Genomic DNA, 23,565 nt, shown 5'->3' on the forward strand with positions numbered 1-23,565 from the left:
CTGCTTTGAGTGTTTTGTGAAACCAGCACCTGGACAAAGAACAGCTGAATGAAGTTAAGCATGAAAGAGGCTGTAGTGATGCTAGAGGAAAACCTGTAGGACTCCAACTGTTGAAAGCATTGACTCTCAGGGTGCTGAGCTAGTCTGTTAATCTTAGCATCCTGTGTCACTGGGAGGTGACACCCAATAGCTTGATTGATGAAAAACATTTATCTCCTTGTACCAGTCAGGAGGATGTTCCTGAGCCAGTTAGGTTCCAGTTTGGCCAGACAATCCATGCTTTTATTGGACTGAATATTGTTATTTGTGGGAGTCTTTCAGAGAGATGGGAGATGAGGTCCACCTCACAGGTAGGGTCTCAGGAGATGTACATCAGCTCTGTCTGCTCCTTGCTGTTACTGCCTGTTGTAGGTGTCACCACTGAGATTGGTTTCGATCCAGGGTGAGTGATATTCTCAGACAGTTCTGCCTTGTCTTAAAGATCTGACTTTACTCAGGAAAATAAATGAAGCTACCATGTGTGTGTCTGAGCACAGACTATTAAGCAGGAGTCATCAGGGATGGAATAAAAGGCTGTTTTCCTCAAAGTATGGCTCTGTAATAATTAAAGATACTATAGCAAGTAGACTGATACTGTTGCTGTACAGCCCAGTGGGTGGATGAGATGAAAGCAAGGATGGCTTCATGTAGGCTTTCCCAGTGCTTTTCTAGCCAGGAGAGATCACAGAAAGAGGATGGTAGGTGAGCAGAACAGGGAATAGCCAGGATCCTAGGTATCAGGCAGAGAATGAGTGAGCCAACTTTGGCCTCCAGACGATGGGATCAAGGACTCTTCCTTTAGCAGAGTTCCATTTCTGTAACATTCACAACTTTGTATCTGGGAAATGCTGTTGGTAGGATCCCAGAGAAGATTCTCAGTGGTGTAACTGCTAGTGGGCTGCAGAATGCCAAAGTGGTACCAGGTAGAAATAACAGGAAAAGGTAAACTTCATACCCCAACTAGCTGACAGCCCTTTCCCAGAAGAAGGGCTGATGGTTGATGGACAGCCTTGGTTTTGTGCTATTGTGGTGCAATGTTAGCAGTGATTAACCAAGTTAGCAGCGATCAGCATGCCAGGAGCAAATGTATACCATTGGCAGATGACGTTACATTTCTGTGGCTGTGTGCAATAACTGCTGTATATGTATTATACAGATAGGTTTTAAAAAAGATATTAAAGTTACAAATTTGGTCCTGAGAAATTAGATAAGGACAGATTTATAGCTGATGGGACAGCCCTAATTCTGCTCATCCATGCATGAGCTCTGTGACACAGTGTGGCCCAGCATCACATGGGATATCAGGGAGAGCCAATGCTAGAGCTCAGCTCTTCCAAATTCTAGGCAGGCACCTGAACGCACATGTCCCCTTGAAATGGACCACATTGCTTTGCCATCCTTTGCACTGAAAGATGCAGGGATTTTGTGTAATAAGCCATATGTAATTGTTTTAGTGCATCAGAATACACACATACCTTTTACCTATACTCATTTGGATGCAGTGTATACCTCTATATATGTGCACACTTGCATGTATATGTAAGATGAACACCAGGGAATCCATTCAGAAGAAAACCACTACTCTGTATATATCTGCAATATTATTAAAAATATTGAGTTAATAAATACATGTTCTTGACAGATGCATTTAGGAACCATCAATTAGGTTTGGCATTCATTAGGTGGGGAGAAGTCCAATCAGATTTCACTGACTCCACAAAGCCACCTATAAATTGTGGGCTGTTTGTTCTGACGTTTGATGAATTATTCTTCATAATCCACTGTCTGCTGCGATAAATCTAATCTTTCAGTTTTTGCTGTCTTAATAATTCTCAGAGCAACACTGTGACATTTTGTTTTTGTAGAGGGGATAGAAAGGCTGGGACAATGGAAAAAACCCTCTTTTGCTCTCTGGGAAGCAGATCGCTCTACTCCAAGGTAACGTTTTCTCATGCCTAGAACTCTGGTCTTGCAGACTTGCAGGGATCGGTGAGTCCTTGGTGCAGTGGATGGTTACGTGTATGTTCTTGAAAAGATGACCAGCCTAGGATGAGGTTTACATCCCTTAAACCTAGTCCAAGAAAGGCATTCAGACTTCTGACAGCAGTAGGGTCCTAGTATTAACAAAGTGAATTCCAAAAGTTCTGGGAGCCACAAGCCTTAGAAATGCAGTGTCAGACAGACAACTGAGTAACTCTTCAGCTATTCTGCCACATGAAATAGAAGGGACATTGTACTAGGCAGTGCTAAGATGGCAGCTGCAGCCCCCAAAACTTCCCTGGGAAACCTGGTCTCTTCCCAGAGTGGTGTTGTGTTGGTCTGTTTTCCAGCAAGGTCACGAATCCCATTATCACAGTGCTCCGTGCTGTCTCAGTTGGGAGGCTGCAGACAGCGTGATCCCTGTGTAAATCTCAGAAAGCTCTTGCAGACTGAGCTCACCTTAGCAAGTTGCCATCCATGGAGACGTGATTAAGAGGGGACTGTTCAGTGCTGTCTCTGTCAGGAGTGGAAAAAACAGATGAATTGAGTCACCTTGTCAAAGGAATTCCAGCTTGGAGAACCACAGCACAAGGAAACGTGCAAAATTTACTTACCTTAATCACTTCCTTGCTGTCAGCTTCTGCCATGGACCTGTCTCCCAACTCTATGATTCCCTTTGTCTTGAATGGATTTATACCAGCTTCCCCATGTGCATCTTCCTGTGCTGCTGCATGGCATCGAAATGGTAGGAGACTGAGCTGCTCCTGGCTGTCACAACACAATACTGTTGTTAATGGAGCTCTGTTTTATCATGGCCTGTGATGAGTATCCTGGAGGCAAGAAGTTCAAGTTAATCCTGTGTTGCCTAGTCAGCCCCTTCTGAAATAGCAGGACATCTCATAGATTGCTATCTCCAAATACAGAATGCAAGACTCAGGAGCAATTACAGTATTTTGTGATCAGAAGAGGAGATCTGCTGTGAAATTGTGGTTGAGGTTTTGAATGTTTCAGTTTGCATTGCTTTTTGGTGATAAAAGAATAGCATCATCCTTGTTGGGCTCCTTTTTGCGAACTATATCGAGCGACTGTGATTGGTGAAGCTGTGGAGCGCAGTGAAGTGTCTGGATGTGGCCTCTGTCTGAGATGATCTCAGCTCCTGCTGCATGTTCCCCAGATGTGCCAGACTCTGGCAGAGGCCCCTGACATGGGCATATTTATACTCAATTCTGGCATATTTACCTTACTTTTGGTAACAGAAGCAACTTTATTGTTTGCAAGTTACATGACAGACATTTCTTGAAGATGCACTGTTCCCAGAGCTCAGGGTATACCATGGAGACTGGGCCACTTCCAGCGTAGTTCCCCCATATCCTTTGCACTCTCAGAAATTTACGGGGTCTATCAGTAACTTTCTAGGTTGTCACACAGCAACTGAGTTCCAGGCTAGCAGCAGATGAAGCAATTCCTCCGTTGTCTATCCTGCTGTCATCTAGACTGGTCAGTCTGGTGGAAGAGCTTCTGAGGAACATAAGGATGACTGTACAGATCAGACCAAAAGCTGAAGCCCACCACTGTGCCTCCAACTGTAGCCAGTGTTGGCTAAGAGACAAAGGCTATGAAAGCATGGCAAGCATACAGTTACGCTTTACCTGGTATGATCTCCCTGCTTCCAGTAATCTGAAGGTTAGAGATTTCCTGGGCCAGAGATTGTATCTTGGTGTTTAGTAACTTGTGATGGATTTTTTTCATTGACTTATCTACCCACCTGGACTTCTGGTATTCATAACATCCTGTGGCAATGAGTTCCACAGCTTAATTGGTGTGGGGAAAAAAATACTTCTTTTTGCTTGTTCTAATCCTGCCATCTGGTAATCTGGTGTGCTGCTCCTGAGTTCTTCTGTAGAGTGAACGAGCATTCCCAATTCCGTTCTCTGTGACAGAAGTGATTTTATAGAGCTCTGTGACATTCCCTCCCCATTGTCTCTCTTTCCAGGCTGAAAAGTCCTTTGAAGTCCTGGGAAATATTTGAAGGCAGTTTTGAAATGCTTTGGTGAAGGACTCTCTTTCCCTGGGAAATGCTGAGCATTTGAAAGTCTCCTCACTGACACCACCTGTACTGGACTGGTTCAGCTCTGGCAGAGTAGAGGAAAGGTTCTTTGTAAGTGGTTGTGGAAAATGAGTATATTCAAAATTGTCCTGGACTCTGCTGGAAACCTCCTGGATAGGGCTTGTAGTGCAAAATATTCTTACTTTGACCCCATAGTGGCCTCATTCTGGCTGCACCACATAGAGGGTTCTGGAGCACCATGCCGGAAGGGGTTCAGCCTGCCAGCTAAACAGGGCCGGGCTGTTGAGACACCTTCTGTTAGTGATCCTGCATCCCACTGCGCCCTAAATTTGTCCTGAACAGACTGCTGACACATGGCCACCTTTCATCTGCTGTGGTCACTATGGCAAAGCAGAGCCACCACATCCCACTCGGGGTGATGTTCCGTAGTGCTGGGCCAGGAAGGGGCTCCATGACTTAGGCTCCTGCTCCAGGGCACCTTTCTGGAGAGGGAGGAGAACATAACCTCTCTGTGGAGTGGGCAGGTTGAAACCAGGCAGCAATATTTGATCATTTGCACATGGATATAAAAAGATTGGGATTAAGAGGCAGTATATTTCAAAAGAAATTAGCTAGCAAGACATGCACATTTAATGTTTATGGTTTGGAGATTAAGACGTCAGGCTGGAACTTGGGATATCTGGGTTAAATCCCAGCTCTGTCAAAGACATCTCAGAACACGCTGGGCAGGTCGTGTAGGTAATACTTTCAGAAAGGACTCAGGATTTGGGAGCTTAAATCCAATTGACTTCCAGTAACTTCCTAAGTGTTTAAGGACAGGATTCACAAAAAATACTGAGGCATTCTGATGCTCAGCATTGCGGCATCAGCTGGTGTGTGCCACAGACCTCGGGCAGAGGAGTGTGTGCTTTGAGAAGGCACTTCAGCATGTGAGGAGGCCTGTAGGTGACAACTGTGGACTCCTGGAAAGCAGAAGTTTGTGCAGGGCCCGCGGTGGCTGAGCACCTCATACAATGGCACTCTGGGCTTAATGATGGTCTCTAGGTGCAACCTCAGCACAAATACATACTAATAAGTGTCTGAGTAGATAGATCCTGTAAGAGCTTTCATATCAGCTCCCTGAGGTGTGAATACTAATACCAACAATCATGAAAAGATTTTGCATATTTAAAGTTAAATGAGTTTCATTCTTTAGAATTAAACCATCAGGGCTGTGTTTCCAGCCAGTGAAGAACAGTGACACATCCATTTGCTGGTTGAGCACGTGCCCGATGGGGAGCTGGCTGTGCAGAAGGCTAGTGAGGGAATCCACTGCGTGCAGGGACACCGCTCACCTGTACAGCTGTAAACCTGCAGCTGTTTGTCCTGCTCCTTTGAAAGCGCAGCCCTAAAGTTCATTCTCTCTCTTTTAAACCTTTATTAAGCTTGTCTGGAAACTATGCTTGTTTCATCTCCTGCCAGGATTACAGATGGTAACAGCCAGTTTGATAAGGCCCTCTGAGACCAGCTGTGGCCTGAAAGAAGCTTGAGAGTTCCTTAAGTACCATGTCAGGTGGGCTCCGAGACTGTCCCAGACCTTTGCTTGCTAATTATCCATCCTGCAATGATGGTTAGAGTTTTTGTTAAGGGTGCTTATTAGCAGGGTGCTTGTGAGCAGTAAGAGCCTGCAGCCTGCTCCAAGAACTCCCTGCCTGCATGAAATGGGTGCAGCTGCCTTCCCTTGGGAAGGACCCTGCTCTCCAGCAGACAGTGTGGGAGCCCAGCTCACCTCTTCTCTGCTTCCATGTCATACAGCCTCTCACTCGCTTTTGCCTGTCTAGGGCATGCAGCCTGCATCAGAGGCACTAGCTGCCTCCAGCGAGCTGCGAAAGGACAATTTCATAATGAATGAGGGTGGTTTGCAAGTGGGGGGTCCTGGAGCCCAGCCGTAATTGTGCTGCTGCTTTATCTCAGCCTCACACCTGCTCATGTAATAGCTGGCTGTGATCTGCTCCCTCCCCCACGTGCACGCTCTACCCTTCTGCTCCTGGAGGAGCCATCAATTCTCTGGCCCTTTTGCAGTCCCTCGCCTTGCTGCCCTCGCGCGCAGCCTGTGGGTGCGCACAAATTCCCCCTCGAATTGCAGCAGAGCCTCTGGGCTGGCTCTAACAGACATGACTGCTAACCTGGCTTTCATGTCCTAAATGACAGGGTTTTAAATGAAATCCTTCTGCCCAAAAGAACTCCTAGAGACAGCTTTCTTCAAATGATGTTTCCTTAGAAAACTTAGTCACACAAGAATATTGTATGTATTATTCCTGCCAGAGGGAATACGTGCAGCTTTTCTTTTCCCTGCACGCATTCAATACTGGTGGACATGGTTGGATTGACAGTGTAGGCAATTAAAAGCTTTTGAAATCCAGAGCAGATGGAATTTTATCCAATTTATATGTGCTCTTACTATAAATGTACCTTACTGGATTCAGGCCAATGAACTTCCAATTCTGTGCTTTAACCTTTGGGAGGATGTTACCACCCTTATGACAGTTAGACTAGTAATATTGGCTGCTACTCTGGGGGGTACATCTCTTTAATATGAGGATGTAGGGTAGTGAGAGAGTTGACAAAAGCCCCAGCTTGATCTCATGTGGCAACTTACGTGTTTGCATTTATTCCTTCCTTATGGGATCTTGTAGCCCAACATGCTGCTGGCCACCTTAAGTCTCTTCTCCTTAACAAGTCCTCTTTTCAGCTGGTAGACTAACTTCACATGAAGGTAAAAGTCCCTGTGTCTTGAACACATGTCCCCTGAGCCCTCTGTCATCCTGTAGGTGCTTCTTTCTTCATACTAATCCGAAATGAGAATCTCAAAATCCAGAAGTGAGAGAGAAAAGAAAGGGCGGGAGGGAGGAGGAAGAGAGAAAAACCTTTTTTCTCTTGAGACACAAATGTCAATAAGTTTGAATTATGGACCTGCTGTAATTAAAAAACACATAACTAGTTCTTTTTAAATGCAGTTGTTTTACTTAATTGATTTTGCCGCCAGGACCGAAGGGAATTAAATAAATAAATAAAATGCACCTTCCTAGTGAATTACTGGAGGCAGCTGATTCTCTGTTGGAATCTAATTGCTGCAAATGCGCCGGTTTGTTGCTAGCAATAGTTTTCTGTGGAAGGGGCTGGGAGAGAAGGGGTAGGGTGGTGTGGGAGGGGGCTCGTTCCCTGGCAGCTGCAGGAGGGAACAGGCTGCTCCTTATGTAGTATTTTTCTTCCTTGTCAGCAAAAAGAATATTCATTTAACACTTTGCATGAAGACTTTGCTTAGAAGGTCTTTATTCATATTTAATTACTAGCTCGCTGCAGCTCCCATCTTTAATTACCTTTTAAAAAGCAGGTTATAAAAATGCACTGACATTCTTTCTTTTTCATTACTGCGTAAATTACAGGCTTCTCAACTGCTCACCCAAAATCAGTCCAGCCTGCAGGAAGGGTGGGACAGGTTCCCTTTGCTGACTGCTGGATACCTCAAAGCTTGTCTGCATCTTGCTCTACAGAGCAAGACAGAAACCCTCGACTAGCGTTACATGAACTAGCTCCATGCCTGAAGCCACATAAGCACGTTGGCACCCCCTCTGAGCTAATCACCTGTGTGGAAGGGCCTGGCTAGACATCCAGGCTGATATCACACTACTGTGGCAATAGTGTTTCCAGGGCCCAAGCAGCCTGGTGCTAGGTTGTTGCTTCCTGGACATCCTCCTGGTGAATCTACTTCTTCATCTGCAACTTTCCTTATAGTCTAGTCCTGATTTTCATACCCAGAGCTGCTAATACTTTCCTTTCCTGCCTGCATAGTGCTTTGCTGTCCCCCCCCGGTGCTTTTTCTGAGGTGAGAGCACTGGTTACTTTTATTGGAGGCGTGAGAAAGTCCATCACATAAAACATGTTTTCAGGCCAAGTTGTCAGAGGTGCAAACTGCAATTTTTGTCCTCTTGCCCTGAATCCAGTTGTTACCACTGCTGCTGTGCTCACTTTCACTGTGTAAGCTGGCTGATGCTGCTGTAATGCATGGGAACATCAGGGGGTGATGGTGAGTGGTATTAAATATCTGCAAAAGAATTACATGCAAAGGTACAGCTGTTGTCTTCTGCACCCAGTAACAGCCAAGGATGCTGACCATAATTGCTCCAACCTGTTTTCAGGACAGCATGGAGGTATCCCTCACATGCTGCCTGGCCACTCCGTGTCCTAGATGAAGTGCACTGCTGGGGCTCTGCCACAGGTTTCCGTAAGCAGAGTATCTTCAGGGCGCTTTGGTGCTTGGCAGGCTTCACTGGGAGGCTCAGGCAAGGGACAGAGGAAGGACAGCTTTAGCACCCGCTGTCTCTGGCCTGTGGGCAGAGCTTTCCTTAGGATAGTCTCTGGCACCCCAAGCTGATGACTCTTTCTCTTCTCTTGGCAGATAAAAGAGCTCTTCCTGAGTTTTGAGGACACTCCCTTGGGAGCAGCGTCACTAGCCCAGGTGCACAAGGCAGTGCTGCAGGATGGGAGAACGGTGGCAGTGAAAATCCAGCACCCAAAGGTCCAAGCTCAGAGCTCCAAGGATATTTTGCTCATGGAGGTAAAACTACCTGCTGACTTTGACTTACAGAGCAATTGCCATTGAAATGTGTGGGGCCACATTCACCCATGGAGTAAGCCGGTGTAACACCAGCATCCTGTAGCTTTGAAACCTTCACAGAGATAAGTGCTGTCTTACAGGAATAATACAGAAAGTTGGTGAGGATTGCTGTGAGGGTGGTTGTGCAGGTGGAGAGGCTGAACAAGAAGGTAAGAGTGAAGGAAGGCAGGAGACAAGTAAATATGAGTGACATCTGAGTAAGTCCATATGAGACTTAAAATTAGAGGGTGAATCCTGAAGTGTCTCTTCTGCCTGTGTGCCCATTAATTGGTGGATTAAACTGGTCTCCGTTCCCCTTGCAGTGAGGGCTGTGTGGCCAAGGAAAACTCATTCTCCATGATTTTTCAGTTAGATTCCAGTATGGAATCAACAGTGGCTGAGCTTGGCTGTGATTCAGTTCTGTTTCTTGATCAGTTCCTTAATGCTAAGCTGATTCATGCTGGAAACAAAACCACTGAAATATGGAGAAGGTCACCTAACAGGGGCAGACACACAAATGAGGGATTCAGCTAGGAAAAAAGTTTCAGTGGCTGTGTCCTGTTCCTCTCCTGAATGGTAGGTACCGCTCATGTTCCCACTGCAGTACTGTAGCTTCTCCCAAACTTCTAAGTCTAGTCCGTTAAAGGGAGGATCTGGAGAAAAGCTGGGGCACTACCCTGCATTGCAGTAGTCAAAGATGTCAGCGGTATGGCAGGGAACAGGAAATGGAGACAGGGCTGAGGTGGAGGAGAGGGGAAGGATTAGGTCTGTAAATGGTAACGCTACAGCTTTCAGCTCTCCTGGTAAGTCTGTATCTGTATCTATAGTAATGTGCACATCCATTGGCAGACAAGTATGGCCATGGGACTAAAGCGGGGAAGATTAAGCTGAGGGGGTCTAATAACTGTTTAGAGGGTACTGCTGATGCAATGACACATGGTTCTCCATCACAGGAGATCAGAAGTCAAAGATCTTGCCAGCATCCTCTAAAGCTTCTTTAGGCAGCTAAAACACCCTGCTTTTAGCAATCCTGGCTAGTCTGCAAAGAGACACAGCTGATTCCAGCTAAGCATATCAGTTTGCAGCTGAACATTTATTTTGAACTCATAGTGAAATAATTTTTTTGGTTCAGTGAAATATCCCAGTAAGATGGGATATGTCTGTTTCAGTGCTGGTTTGAGAACAGAGAACTGTTTGAGCTTGCTTTGGGTCCAGCTGTAGATTTGGATTTTATTCAGGTCCTCTCCAGGGCTGACTGCAGTGGTTGTGCCCGACGAGTTTGCTTTTGGGAGTTGTCACAGCAGTTCTCAGGGGGCTTATGGCATCCTTCACTCCTGCCCAGGGCAGGATGGCAGAAACTAAGCAGTCAAGGAAGAAGGATGTGCAAGGTAACAAAAGACTTTGAGACCAGGGCAATCAGAGGATTGTGTATGAGTGAGCCAAGACCTAGATCCACCTTGGGACATTTGCCCTTTTAACAGTGCATATAACAGAAAAAACTCACACTGTGTTGCTGTAATTGCTGGTTATACTGGTAAGAGACATTTAAACAAACCATTTTGGAATGATTCCTGTCTTTTCTGTTTTTAGACTAATCCTCCTGGGAAACTTGAAACTAAACCAGCTATTTAGTATTGTCCTTCCTCTACAGGCCGTCTAGTTTGTCATCCTTGAGATCTGTTGTGTACACACAGCTATGGGAAAGTAGCTCACGACATGACACATGCAGTCTGGCTTTTAAAGGGTCTCTTGTGGAGTGTTGGCTTACATGCATCGTCATACCCTTTTGTGGGACTGTGTCTGTGTAGGCTGCACTGAAAGCCAGATTATGTGCACTGATTCTGATCCTTTAAGAATCAGACAGACGTTGCAGGTAGGTAGGTGGTTGATTTAAATATTGATGGAGATGGTCTTATTTCAAGAGTGATGGGAGGGAATCTGAATGGGAAAAGCTAGATGGAAAATTACTAAATTCACTTGAGGTTTCATAGCATTAGTGCTGACTCTTTAAAAATCAGTACAGCATCTGATAAATCCAGAGGGAGGTAACTCACTGCTCTTATATCAATACTTATTTCAAGACAATATGTTAAACAGATGTCAGAAAAAGGACAGGCCAAATACTTGTTAAGTATGTCCCTGCTGATGAGCAAGTTGGCAAATTGATTCAAAAGACATTTAAAGAAAGCAAAAAACAATGCATGAGTTTTTTCACATAAGGCACCAATGAAATAATCCTGCAGCCCCTATGAAGTTTATGTACATGTTCATGAAGATCACTGGTTACATTTCATTTGGGTGACATAAATTTGAAAGGATTTATGCCTCTAGATATAACAGTAGAAAAATCATTCAGTAGTGTCTGGAACCTGGTGATTACATTTTTAAAGGAACATTGAGTTTGGAACTGACATTTAGATAAGAGAAGTAGAGACAGGGTGGAGAACAAACGTTTTCACACAGCTGAACAGGAGCAGTTATGGTTCATAAATTTATTTTTTGTCATACATTTCCATGATAGCAGCTCTCTGTGAGGAATTCTCAGTGCGGGAATCCCCACCTCAACGTGGGAGCTCTAGAAAGGCAAACTGTCCAGGAACACACACTGACAAGTCTGTTTTCGTTTTCAGATGGACATACAGAACAAGTAAGATAAAGACAGCAAAGTGGATTGCATTTTATGTTTTATTCTTGTTTTATGACTCAAGTAGTTAAAAAAAGCCAAACCAATTATTTTCCTTAAGATGCAGTCTAAATTGTCAGCTTGTGTAAATTTGTGACACTGGTTGAGAAACTGGCCCTTCATTTGAGCAGAAAGCATGCTTGGCTGCTGTGCAATGTTGATTATGCCATCCAACCACATAATCTTGATTTTCTTCAGGAAGGACTGCCCGCCACTCACCCCTTTATTAAATGTTGCCATAAGCAAATGTTTCCAGGAACTTTTCAGCTGGGCTTTTCAAGGCCATGTGCAGCTGAATACCTAATTACTTTAAGAAGAGGATGCCAGGTGGTGGATATATGATATTTAGAAAAAGACCACCTTAGCATCACTAAGGATGGCTGTGACTGATGCTGAGGGGCAAATCTCCCTGTGACCGCCCCCCCCCCCCCCCCCCCCCCCCCCAGAAGTGTCCTTTAAAGATCTGTAGCTTACTACCTGTATCTGAACTCCGCTGTCTTCTCTGAACTGCTTGGTGGATTTTCTGTGCTAGCAAAATTCTTGCTCAGCAGTGGAAGAAGTAATGTAGAGGTGACAAGTCTTACTTTAGATCTTCCTCTTCTGCATTATCTGAGGGCTGTTTGCATGAAGCCAAACAGTGACTTGTAGAGTTATAGGACTCAGAGGAGAGTTGCTCCTGGGCCATCTCCTTGGCAAGATCCTCTACAGGGCTTTGTTCTCTTCCATCTAGGCAGCAGGCAGCTGGGCTCCCCTTGATGTCTGTGCCATCATTCAACTCCTAGATGTGCCTGTGTGGAACGGCAAGCCAACATTCGTGTTGCAGGACCAAGGCATGATACAATGTGTTGTATTATGATACTGTAGGAACTCTACAAACACTTGGGGTGCAGGCTGGTTTTTTTTTTTTTTTTTGTCTGTAAGTTACACAGTGTGATCCTGTCAAAACAGTGCTGTGTGTAGTTGCGTGGCTTTGGAGCTAGGATGCAGCTGATTGTCTGTTTCCTTGTCCTCAGGTTCTCCTCTTGGTTGTGAAGCAGATCTTTCCAGATTTTGAGTTCATGTGGCTGGTGGAAGAAGCTAAGAAGAATCTGCCCTTGGAGCTGGATTTCCTCAATGAGGGCAGAAATGCTGAGAAGGTTGCTCATATGCTCAAGAACTTTGACTTCCTGAAGGTGAGGGAACACATATTCCTGTGTATGTATGTGCATGAATAGTCTCATTTTATGCCTGTTGTGCACCTCATTCACCACCTGGAGGAACCGTATAGAGGGAGAATGGAGTTCATTCCCTCTATGTTGTTCATCCTACTTTGCTTTGCTGATATGAACCAGAAACTGCTCTGAGACATGCTTCCTCCTTGTCTGTTTCCTACTGTAGGCACCGTATATTGGATGAGGAGTGGTGGCTTGGAGCCAACAGTCTCTGGAGCCTGCTACTCATTTTCCCAAATACTGTTTCCGAACTTGTCTAGAGACCTGTGAATTTGCCATTCTTTGCTGAGCCATCTGATGGTACCTTTTCCTGGGCTTTATCTCAACTGAGGGCAAGAAATGGACATAAAACAGAAAAGCTAGACTGAAGCCGATGATGTCAAGTAGGATTGGGGACACTGTGTATCTCAGGAGGAAGCATGTTCATGTAAATCCTTCCTCCTGCAAAAACCCACATTCTCACTCTGGAATTGAGCATACATCCTTCATACATATCCATGGCTAATGCATTTATGTTACCTTCATACACAAACTCAACTGCATCCATATTGTGCTCTTCCCCACTGACACTCTTACCCCACCTCCCCTGCTACACACTGACTAAGGGCACTGACAAATGTCTCAAGTACAACCAGACATGTACACATCTTGTTTTTGGAAAGACATAAGCTCACATCTTCAAACTTGCACGTGCACAAATCTTTTACTGACATACAAGAGGCAGAAGCCTCCACTGTGTGCGTTTTGGAAATACACAAGTACGGTTATACATACATGGTGCTGTGGGCACAGTCACTGACGTAACTGCATTTGCACATGCACAAAGGTAGCAAAAATGCACCCTCCTTTGGACCCTCCTGCATATACACACATCAAAATGAGGTTTTCACCTCCTGTTTATGCAGAAGTCCCAAGATGGAAGTGACAGATGTCTGAAATGAGGTGAGTTTTTGTTAGACTTTACAGGCTGATGCATCCATTTTTTCCTTGCTTCCTCCATGCAAGGGCAGTAATTCCTTGTCACCTGATTCCAAGTTTGGGGCAGTCCTTTTGGAGCCCAGTGGCAGCAGTGGCCTTCTCATAGACACAGATAGCTAAAAGCCACCAGGGCTACAGAAGGCCAAAGGCCAATGATTTTGCTGAGTGGGCACTTATCAGAAGTGATGCACCTTGGAGAGCTGTATCTGTTGCAGCTGTAACTAGGACACTGCGAAGTAAATCCCCATGGAGACGGCCAATCACCTCCTTGCTGGGTTAAGGAGCTATCCTGATATCAATATGTGTAACAATAACAAATGGCTTGAGATGGCTAAATAATGGATCCTCCCGTCTGACCTGCCAATGCAGAGAGGTATTCATCACCCAAAGGCAATGGAAGAATTTGGCTACTGTATCATTAATTTTCCTAAACATGCTAGAAAGCTGAGCAGTGGATTTTGTACTGTGAACCTGTTTGAGCTTTTAAAGCCAGAGATAAATTGTTTCCATGCACTAGCATTACAGCCAAACATCTGTGAGTAATTAAAAAAATCACTGAAGAATTTGGCTGTGAGTGAGAGAGGCATCTCCGAGAGCATGGATAGTGCTTTACAAGCCCACTGACTTGCCCCTGTAAATCTTGAGACAAGACTGGGTGTCATCTGAAGTGATCTAAAGCAGCAGGGATCAGTGAGCTGGGTGGGATGGGGAGCTGTTAGTTATGGAGTTGGTTTGCTTTCTCACCAATCTTAACTCTGCAGAGAATGGACAGCTGGGAAGGCTGTGAGTAACTGAATTCCTCTTGCACATAGAGGATCCCTGGCATCAAAGTCTATGCAAGGTTAACATGCAAAGTATGCCCTGAGTGTTGAATGAAGGGATTGAGGGACACTGGAATTGCTCAGCAAAGGAGTCTTTGATCTAAAGTGTCACATACATGGTGAGGTAGAAGTGAGTGACATTGGGAAAATGGTCTCTCTAGGATGGGAACAGCAGGGGAGGCAGATAGTTTTTGAGCGACTGAGACACTGTCAGTAGTTACAAGGAGAGTATAAACCAAATGCTGCTTGTTTAGGAGTTCTGATGAGCTAGAGTGGCCTGGCTGGTTCCCTTGGTTTTGGCTGCACGAGGTGGACACCAGGTCTTGCCTCCCCCGGTCCTGCTCCGTGGTGCTGGACCCTTACAGTGTGCGAGTCCTGAGTCCACAGCCAAGTCAGGTAGGTGAGGAGAGGGGGCTACACAGCCAGCTCTCTCTACAGGATCCAAAATGTGTGTCTGTACTGGGGGACAGCAATGGGAATGGGTGGAGCTCCCTTATATCTTTGGTTAAATGTACCTGTGTGGCTTCACCTGTGTGCAAAGGTAAATCTGGACAGCTTGGGAGATTGATCAGCACAGTGATGTGAGGAATATCCAAAGGGAACTTCAGCAAAAGGACTCTTGACAGTAGGGAACTTCAACACGGAAGGAATTTGGCTGAAGAGAGAAGCTGGAAAAGGGGGAACCAGACTGAGCAATGGCTACGTCACTGCCTCCCTGGGTGACGCGGGGCCTCTTACTTGTACCTCACTCAGCTTGATTTACTGCAGATTGAATGAAAAGTGCTTTGACATTTTACACTCGTTACTGTGTCACGTTGGCAATAAGATAGTTAAGGGTCTCCCAGGGTTTCTGTAACAAGCCTTTTATTTGTGACACTTGATTTTTCTCCCAGTTCAATTGCAGATGGCCTGAGTATGCAGGGTTTGTCAGCTCAAGCACATTTGTGTTCCAAGGGGTGCTGCGGAGATACAATTTATGACGATGGCTTATCATTTTTAGAGCTGCCTAAGCGGGCCCTGTCTAAAGGAGCTGAGTGGATGATTCAGAATCTTGCAATAGGTACTAGTTAAACAGCCCAACTAGAGGAGCTGCAGAGCAGATAAGAAAGCTCTCAGACATCAGTGGGAGCGGGAGGTGGTCAAAGTCTTGTAAAGCAAGGCCTGATATGTTGCACGAGCACAGATCCTGCTGCTGTTGAATTGGTGTGATGTTCTTGCACACATTGCTGCTGTCCTGTGGAAGAGGCCAGTAGATGGATTTACCTCCTTCGTGCTCAGGAAAAAAGCAAGTCCTCAATTCAGTCTCTTCCTTTTTTACTCCTTTTCTGGGTTGTGTGTGATATATTCTCCTTCCTTTCCCAGCCTGTTGTTTGACCTAACCCATCTGTTCCTGTTTCAGGTCCCCAGGATCTACTGGGAGCTCTCAACAAGGCGCGTCCTTCTCATGGAGTTTATGGAAGGGGGACAGGTGAACGACAGGGCCTACATGGAGAGGAATGGCATCAATGTCAATGAGGTAGTTTTTCAGCCATCTCTGAATTGGGCATGGTGGGAAATGCAAGACTGATGTTGGCATCAACTGATGTTGACACAAAACAGAGGCTGACGCGACAGGAGGGGGCAGACAAGGGAGCACAGACGGATGTGAACAGAGCAATCAATCTGAGAGATATCAGTTCTTGTGCTTCTGGGAAAAGTATGTAACCCATTTTGTGGAACAGTCTTTTGTATGCTGCGCAGCTAGAGAGAACTTCAAGGAGACAGTGAAAGATGTCCATGCTCTTATATTACATACACCCATGGTTTGTTCCAAGATGGCAGTTCCTGTTATCCTAAAAGAACAACTTCAGCTTCTGATTCTTTTTGTTCCTCTTCTTCTCCTCTCTTGCTTCTGCATTAACTTTCTCCTTGGCAAATGCATGGGATGTAGCTTTTATATCCCAACAGCTATCACCTTATGAAGAAGACATAAATCAAAGGTCTTATATTGATCACAGTATTAGAGTGCTGGAGCCTCAGCCATGGTGCTTTGCATAATCCTTGGACATGGGTTGTTTTCTTCTGCTTTCCAAAATCTCCCTTTTTCTTCTGGATGCGGTGGTTTTCTTCTTTGCTTCCTGGTCCTATATTACTGTGTAGTTTTGCAGTCCTTCATTAAACAGCTGCCACATTTCATCCCCGGAGAGGCTACGTTTCCCTGATGAGTGAAATAATTTGTATGTGTGGCATGAAGTCGAGAGAGCACTTTGGATTCTCTGTGGCTGATTGATTCTTGAGAAAAAGGAGGTATAACTTCCCAGAAGGGGTGAGAAGATGCCTGGGGAAAGGATTTTGAGCCATTGGACAGTATGTCAAGACACCCCTCCCGGTCAGTGAGTGCTGATTGAGGCACTGCTGCTTGCCTTTCCCCTTGTGCCCTATCGATGAGCCTCAAAGCTGCACTTGGTTGACTGGCTATCAAAGAGCTACGACATAAAATCCATTGTACTTAATCTGTCCATCCGCTTACCTCCGAAATCTGAATGCTTCCTCTCTCTGCTCTTCCTCCTCTCTGTTCCCTTTCTGTCCATGGCAAAGTTTGTGTGGCATCACTTACGGACATGACAAAAACCTCTCAAGGGAAGGGAATTGTGAGTTTGGTATGCCCCACAAGGAGAGAAGGTTAGGTGTATCTTCTCAGGTGCCTCCCTAAGTTAGCAGGCAGCTCTTTCTCAGCCTGAAGAGCTCAGACAAGTTACAGGTGCAGGACCGAGTAATGTGCCTGTTCCTCTGCCTCTTCGCCCCTTCTGCTCTTGCACCCAACAGAAGTCATGAGACATTTTCTCGTAACTTCTGCAGGCAGAAGGGCAGGCCCTTGTCATGTGTTTCTCCACTGAAATACAGGACAGGAAGGTCTAAGGTTAAAGTAGATTTTGAGACTGTCTTCCCATTGTAATTGTGATGAACAAGCCAAGGCCAGTGGGCAATAGTGAATGACGTTCTCGTCTCTGCAAGACATCTGGTTCATTTTCATTCAAGGGACTTTTTAAATGAGTATAACCTCGCCTGTAGATAGTGCAGTCTCTCTCCTTTCACACCTCCATCAGGAAGACTTTGGAGCATTTGGGTCACTGGTTTTCCTCTTCTCTCCCATCAGGGCATCACAGAAGTCATTGTGAGCCGATCAGAGGTAGACACAATTCCTTCTCTGTGTCTATTTTGTTCTGATGATCTTTCCTTGTATTTACCAAGGTAAGCGCCTCAAAGGTGCATCTGGTCTGCAAAGAGTACCATAGTGTGACTCATGAGAACATGATAACTCATGGACTTTGCTATCAAGAGAGATTTTAAAAGCCTGGTCCATGGCAGAACACCCAGTCAGCTCCATTCACCCAGACAAAACAACTGGTCAAAACAAAGGGAGCCATTTCTTTGAGTGAATTTATCCTATCCTTTCCTTCTGCAATAAAAACAGATGTCTAATCTAGCCCATAGCACTCAGATATGAGAGTGAGTATTCCTCAAGTCTTGAAATAGTCAGAAAGGCTTGATTTGATGCATTAGCAGGAGGACTCTTGAGCAATATTTACATTCAGATTTTGAGCTGGGCTTCCTCATAGTTCTTGGACAGCAGATCCATTCTGAGATCAAGGTAGCCAGAATAGTGTAGCTCCTTGGGACTTTGATTGCTTCTTTAAAATTTCTCAAATTTTCTGGAGATAGCAAGCTGTCTGGAGAAGCCCAAGGAAAAACATTCTTTGCTGTCTTCCATGGCTTTCTCCAGCCAGCGTGGAAAATTCAGTAACTGCAGCCTTTCAGTGGGATATTTTGCTGCCAGTATGTGCCAAAATAAAGTAGAGAAGCAGCTGGTTTCAGTTTTTCTAAATTGCAGAGGCTTTTGCTTGGGATAGGAGAGATTTAGGATGAAAATTGAGCTCATATTTTTGTTCATCTGCCCCTTTGGGAAGGTTGTGTTGTGGCATCTTAGCAGAATAGGTTCCATGCAGCAATGAAACCACATACTTTGCTGGTACTCAACTGGTCTCTAAGTGATGGCTAAGATGTAATTTAAAAAAAGTTGTCAACAGACTCACATTACTGCAAGTATAAGCCTCAGAGGTTTCTGGCAATCTATCAGGTATATGATGTTATTCAGCTCAGTGGTAGGACTGGACATTTCTGCAAATTCTCTCAGTGCCTGCGCTGAACTGTTCTTTCTTCCTTTTCTCTCCTCACCCCTCAAAATAAATGATTAACTTTTACTGATTGCCAGTAAAGCAACAGAGCAAAGGAGGTGATACCAAGTCTGTCAGAAGCCTGTGATGGGGAACAAAGTCTGTTATTATGACCACAGTAAGATGAGGTGGGAGCAGTGTGTGCCCCAGACTGCTCCTCTGGCAAGGTGCAGCAGATGGGGACAAATATGACTAAGGTCCTTTATCAGCTGCTGCTGTTGATGCCCTGGGTAAAAAGAACTGCATGGCATGCTGGTGAAGTGAGCAAAAGGCAGCAGACACTGAAAGGAGCATGAGGAGGATGTGGCAACCCAGGTTTAAAACTATGACATGGCTTATAATATACAGCAGTTCTAGCTTTCAGAAGATGCATTAGCTCCCTATAAATCACCTCAATCTATCTATCTATCAACCCCTCTATCTTACTCCATTTTGTTTTACTGGGCGGAGGAAGAGGAGTCTTCACTAAGCAGGATTTCTCTTGTGTGACAATGCAGCCTTGAAAAGCAAGCTGAGCCTCTCTCCTCTAAATGGAAGGGATCCCTGAGGTGAAAGCTCCCTTCAAACCAGGTTACTGACATTTACTTAATACCGTCTGTAGCAGGATTATCATTAAAGCTGCCCAAAAGCACATTAATCTCTCTGGATCCGTCCAAGCGCTGGATTGTAATGGCATTTAATCAGAGAAGGCTTTGATTTCTAAAGACAAGTGCAAACACTGAAATATCTGCCTGTGGAACAGTTACTTATTCATGTGCAAGTGTAGCTGAGGATGAGCATGCAGCTAGGATATTGACAGTGGGAGGGAAGCCTGGAGAGGGGAGTTATCAAGAAATGAGCTGGCATGAATTTTGAGAGAAGACCACGCCATGGCAGGGTTAATAAGGGGGGCACCTGTAAACTGGGCTGTTCCTTTTTCAAGACACAAGAGCATTTACAGTCTTGGTTGGGAAGATACATTTGGAAGAAGTGGGTAGAGGAGGGAAGGGAGGAAAAATAGACTGAGGGCCTCTCAAGATGTTTGTAGCATGCTATATGCAGGAGAGAAGGAAGGATAGCAAGGCTACTTAGAGCATGGACTGTTAAATAAGATCTCAGTTGGCACAAATGCTCCTTTTGCACCTATTCTGATTTTACCTGATTGATTTAGAGAGACCTTGGCTGTATACAAATTTACCATTATCTCTGATCTGCTGCATGAGTCCTCCCTGTCCCAGCTTGTGGATGCTCTGCCTGTCTCCGCAGAGGCTGCTGGATCAGCAAACTGTGGGAGCTGTTGAGCTTACAGATGCACTCGTGGCATGTGCTGTGTTGCCTCCAACTAACCAGCCAGCTCAGGTAGCCAAGTGGAGAGTCCCCCATGATCGTCCTGGCTTGGACTTGAGTCAGGGAAAGGAAATGATGCCATGTACTTCAGCTCACTAAGAGCCTGGTCATGAGCCGTGGATGATTCAGAAGTCAGGAAAGCATTTTGTCCAGCTGAGAAGTGAAAGGAAACAGCTTAGGTACTTAAGATGAGCTACTGTGTGCAATTATTGCCATCTGTCACCCCATCCTACTGTGGCTTTTTGTTTCCTTCTGTTACTAAATGGGTTCTGCACTGGAATGGTATCTCTTAGCTTGATAAAGAGCCCAGCTACCTTCTTATGGGTGACAGCTTTGTAACTTGAAATATGCTTTCAGTGTGGGATTTACCCTTCTGCCAAGAGTCAGAAGCTGCTGCCTTGTAGCTGCTAAAATTTAAGTGGGATTTCCCAGGGTGGGATCCCTTTGTCACCACAAGTGTGGAAACCTCTTATGCCACAAGAGTTTGTGCTTATAACACTCAAGTGTTAGATGAAATGGAGCACAGAGAAGAGCACTGTTTCTGGGGAAAATGGCTATTCTTGCTCTTTGCACCTGCTGATTTAGTTTGGGAAGAGGTTTCCTTGCAGATTCTCCTACATTTCCTCTTGTCTGAAGCTTAATGAAAATTCACAAGGCACTGGTAAGCAAGGATAGTGACCTCCAGCATTTCCAGCTTCTGAACTGTGCAAAGACACCAGGTAAAAGAGTTAAATTACACATGAACCTGTTTCTTACTGAAAGTCAGTCTCAAGCATCAGTGTCAATCAATTGCTTAAGTCTCAGCAAGATGCTTTACATTAAATCCAAGGAAGTACGACTATGTTTAAAGCCAAGAGAAGATGATCCCCATGGCCATTTTTGGTCTGACAATGATTAGTTTTCTCTACCTGTGTGCTTTTGAGAATCTATAGAAACTTATCAAGTTAGTCCCTCAGTTCCCCGGGCAGATGAGTCAGAATATTTCTCCCCACTTAAATGCTGTGGAAGATGGGGCATTGAGCAGGAAAATAATTTCTTCGGTCCCCAACAGAGAATATGGGGCATGCTAGGACTACGCTCCAGGAGTCCTAAAAACTATTCCTGTATCTTAATGACATCGTGTGTGTCCAGACATCACCTTGCTGTGATGCTAGATCAGTGCGTAGTGATAGTGCTGCATTACAGAGCACTGTGTTTTGATCCTCACAACTGGATCACAGACGGCAGAGTGTGAAATTGGATCTCTTCTGTGTGACCATCCTAATCTGCTGTGGACAAGAGCCATTTCAGAGCAGAGACGCAGAGCAGGCTCCAAATTGTGGCTATTCTCCATCCGCACCCTTTGCTAATTTGACACCAGTTTAATTGGGCAGGATTGCCCTAGCAGGATTAAGCAAACCCTTAGATGATGGCTGTAATAACAACAACGAAAGAAAGCAAAAACCCAATACACTCTTCAATCCAATTAACCTTCGATTAAGGTTCCAAAATCAATGCTATTATTTTGGCCTGAGGAGGTAATATTGAGCCCTGAGAAATGAGCTGCACAACGACCTTTACTTTTAATGAGATCAATAGAAGTTAGTGTCGCTATCTCTTAAAATAATTGGCAAATATTACAGCCAAATTAAGGCCAGAGACTAGTATCTGCTCCTGATCTAAAGAGACAGTCACAGATGGAGGTGGGACAGAAAGGGATGATGTCCTATCAGGCAGTTTCATCTGGGACTTATCAGGGGCCGGCGGTGAGATCAGCTCTACAGGACCATGTCACAGGATTTCTTTCTTTGCTTTTCTTCTTCATGTCAGTTGGAGGCATCAAGCCAGGACCACTCCAGGTGGCTTACAAGGCCAGGAAAGTATCAGTGACTTTCCCTGGATAATTCAGGCTGGTTTGTTACATTGCAGCTACCCATGAACATGATATATGTGCCATCTTTTTACTGTAGGAGCATTCATAGGTTCAAACTTGCATGCATTCTTTCCTGAGACGTTTCTTACTATTGTGTGTTGGTGTTTATAAAGATAATCATTTGTGATGGACTTTCCAGTGTTTTGTTGTTGTCAGGTTGCTCTGTCAGCTGGGTGCGCTGATTTGTTAAGAGGAGAGTTGCATACAGGGGCTGGTGTGTGCTCAGGAGTTTGCTGCTATGGGGCTGTATGCAAGGGAATATAATACGGGTTCATCAAAAGTAGCTCCTAATGGATCATGCGAGGGTAATGGGTTGTCTAGGCTTTCAGAACTGATGGCAGCAACGGTTTGCCACCGTGGACATATACAAGAAGAAATATATCACTGCTGCTACCTGTACTACAGCTTGGGATCCTCTGAATTAGATGACAGAAATGCAGTAGGTGTAGTTGGTAAAATACTTGGTACACTGAATATAAGTTGGCTAACTAGAGAAGGTGGTGATTAGTATGGAAATTGCAAAGTAGGTAAGAAACTGATAGAGGCAATGGTAGAGAGAAATTACCGTAGTGGAATTTCGTGAGGTTTGCTTTTCAAACTGATCTTATTTAATAAATTCAGTGATGACCTCGACACAAACAGAACTGTGTGAAGGAGGTTGTTGATGACACCAAGTTGGGAGGTTCTGTCATTGTAGAGGAGGACCAGAGTAGCAATAGCACTTGTGGCCTTGAGAACTGAAGTGATAGAAAGGGATAAAAATGAGCAATACCAAGTGAAAAGCCATGCATTTAAAAACTAATAAGAAGAGTTTCTTAAATATGCTGGGAGTTTATCAGAGGGAAGTGACATATTAGAATTAACTTTGAGATATTAGTCAATCGCAGGGTAAGTAAGTGTGTGTTTCCAGTACAGTGTGACTGTGTAAAAGGCAGGTTGACTCCTAGGACACATCAGATAAAGGAGCATCCTGTAGAAATGGAGCAGTATTTATGCTGTATTTATGCTGATAATTATCTTACTGGTAAACATATTGGAGTAGTAAATACTGGAGAGGGAAGGAACCAATTAAACTCTTGGGTTATGTTAGCTAAGGAAATGATTTAAACTGAACATCATTAAAATTAGGCTGGGATTTGGGGGAAAGGTTCTGACCATCTAAAGAGTGAATTTTTAGAACAGCCTCTGAAGTCATGCTTTCTGTCTTACTTATTTCCAGTGAACTTGACCAGTCAGAGAGAGACTATGTGATACTGTACAATAACAATCATTAATGTCTGCACTGCATTCTTATTTTCTTCTGTATTGGCTTGTAACTCATGTAGGATAGTTTGTGACATGTAGCATCATTGCCATATTGAGTACATAAAATAAACTTTTACATGCTTAATTTGGTGAAGAGTTACTCCAAGTCTGGCTGTTCTACATGTATCTCTCACTCCACTGTTTTTGCCCAGGCTTCTGACTCTCCATTGTCTGCAATTCTGCTTGTTCCTCAGCTACGTTTTTTTAAAAATGAAAACATTGGGCTGAAAATGTGCGGTTTGCCTGAGACAGTGTCATGGTCATGTCACATAATGTGGCAATGGTAGGTTGCTATTTGCATTGACTGGTGAGGCCACAGGCTCACTTGGTGACTGTAGTCATGTTGTGGTTTAACCCCAGCCGGCAACTAAGGACCACACAGCCCCTCACTC

The 23,565-nt window shown here is 44.7% G+C and overlaps 1 protein-coding gene across 4 annotated transcripts in view; it reads left to right on the forward strand.

Annotated features, from left to right (window-relative positions):
* The window catches only part of ADCK1 (aarF domain containing kinase 1), a 93,469-nt gene that overhangs the window by 58,011 nt on the left and 11,893 nt on the right, over positions 1–23,565 (forward strand). For 3 of the 4 annotated variants that reach the window (XM_054828907.1, XM_054828905.1, XM_054828906.1), the window contains exons 5-7: positions 8,526–8,684; positions 12,420–12,578; positions 15,816–15,932. In XM_054828907.1, coding sequence (XP_054684882.1) covers positions 8,526–8,684; positions 12,420–12,578; positions 15,816–15,932 — 435 coding nt within the window. The remainder of the gene's footprint in view (positions 1–8,525; positions 8,685–12,419; positions 12,579–15,815; positions 15,933–23,565) is intronic. The other variant, XM_054828909.1, reaches the window with a different exon arrangement.

Source organism: Grus americana, chromosome 5, assembly GCF_028858705.1.
Source record: "Grus americana isolate bGruAme1 chromosome 5, bGruAme1.mat, whole genome shotgun sequence".
NCBI lineage: Eukaryota > Metazoa > Chordata > Aves > Gruiformes > Gruidae > Grus > Grus americana.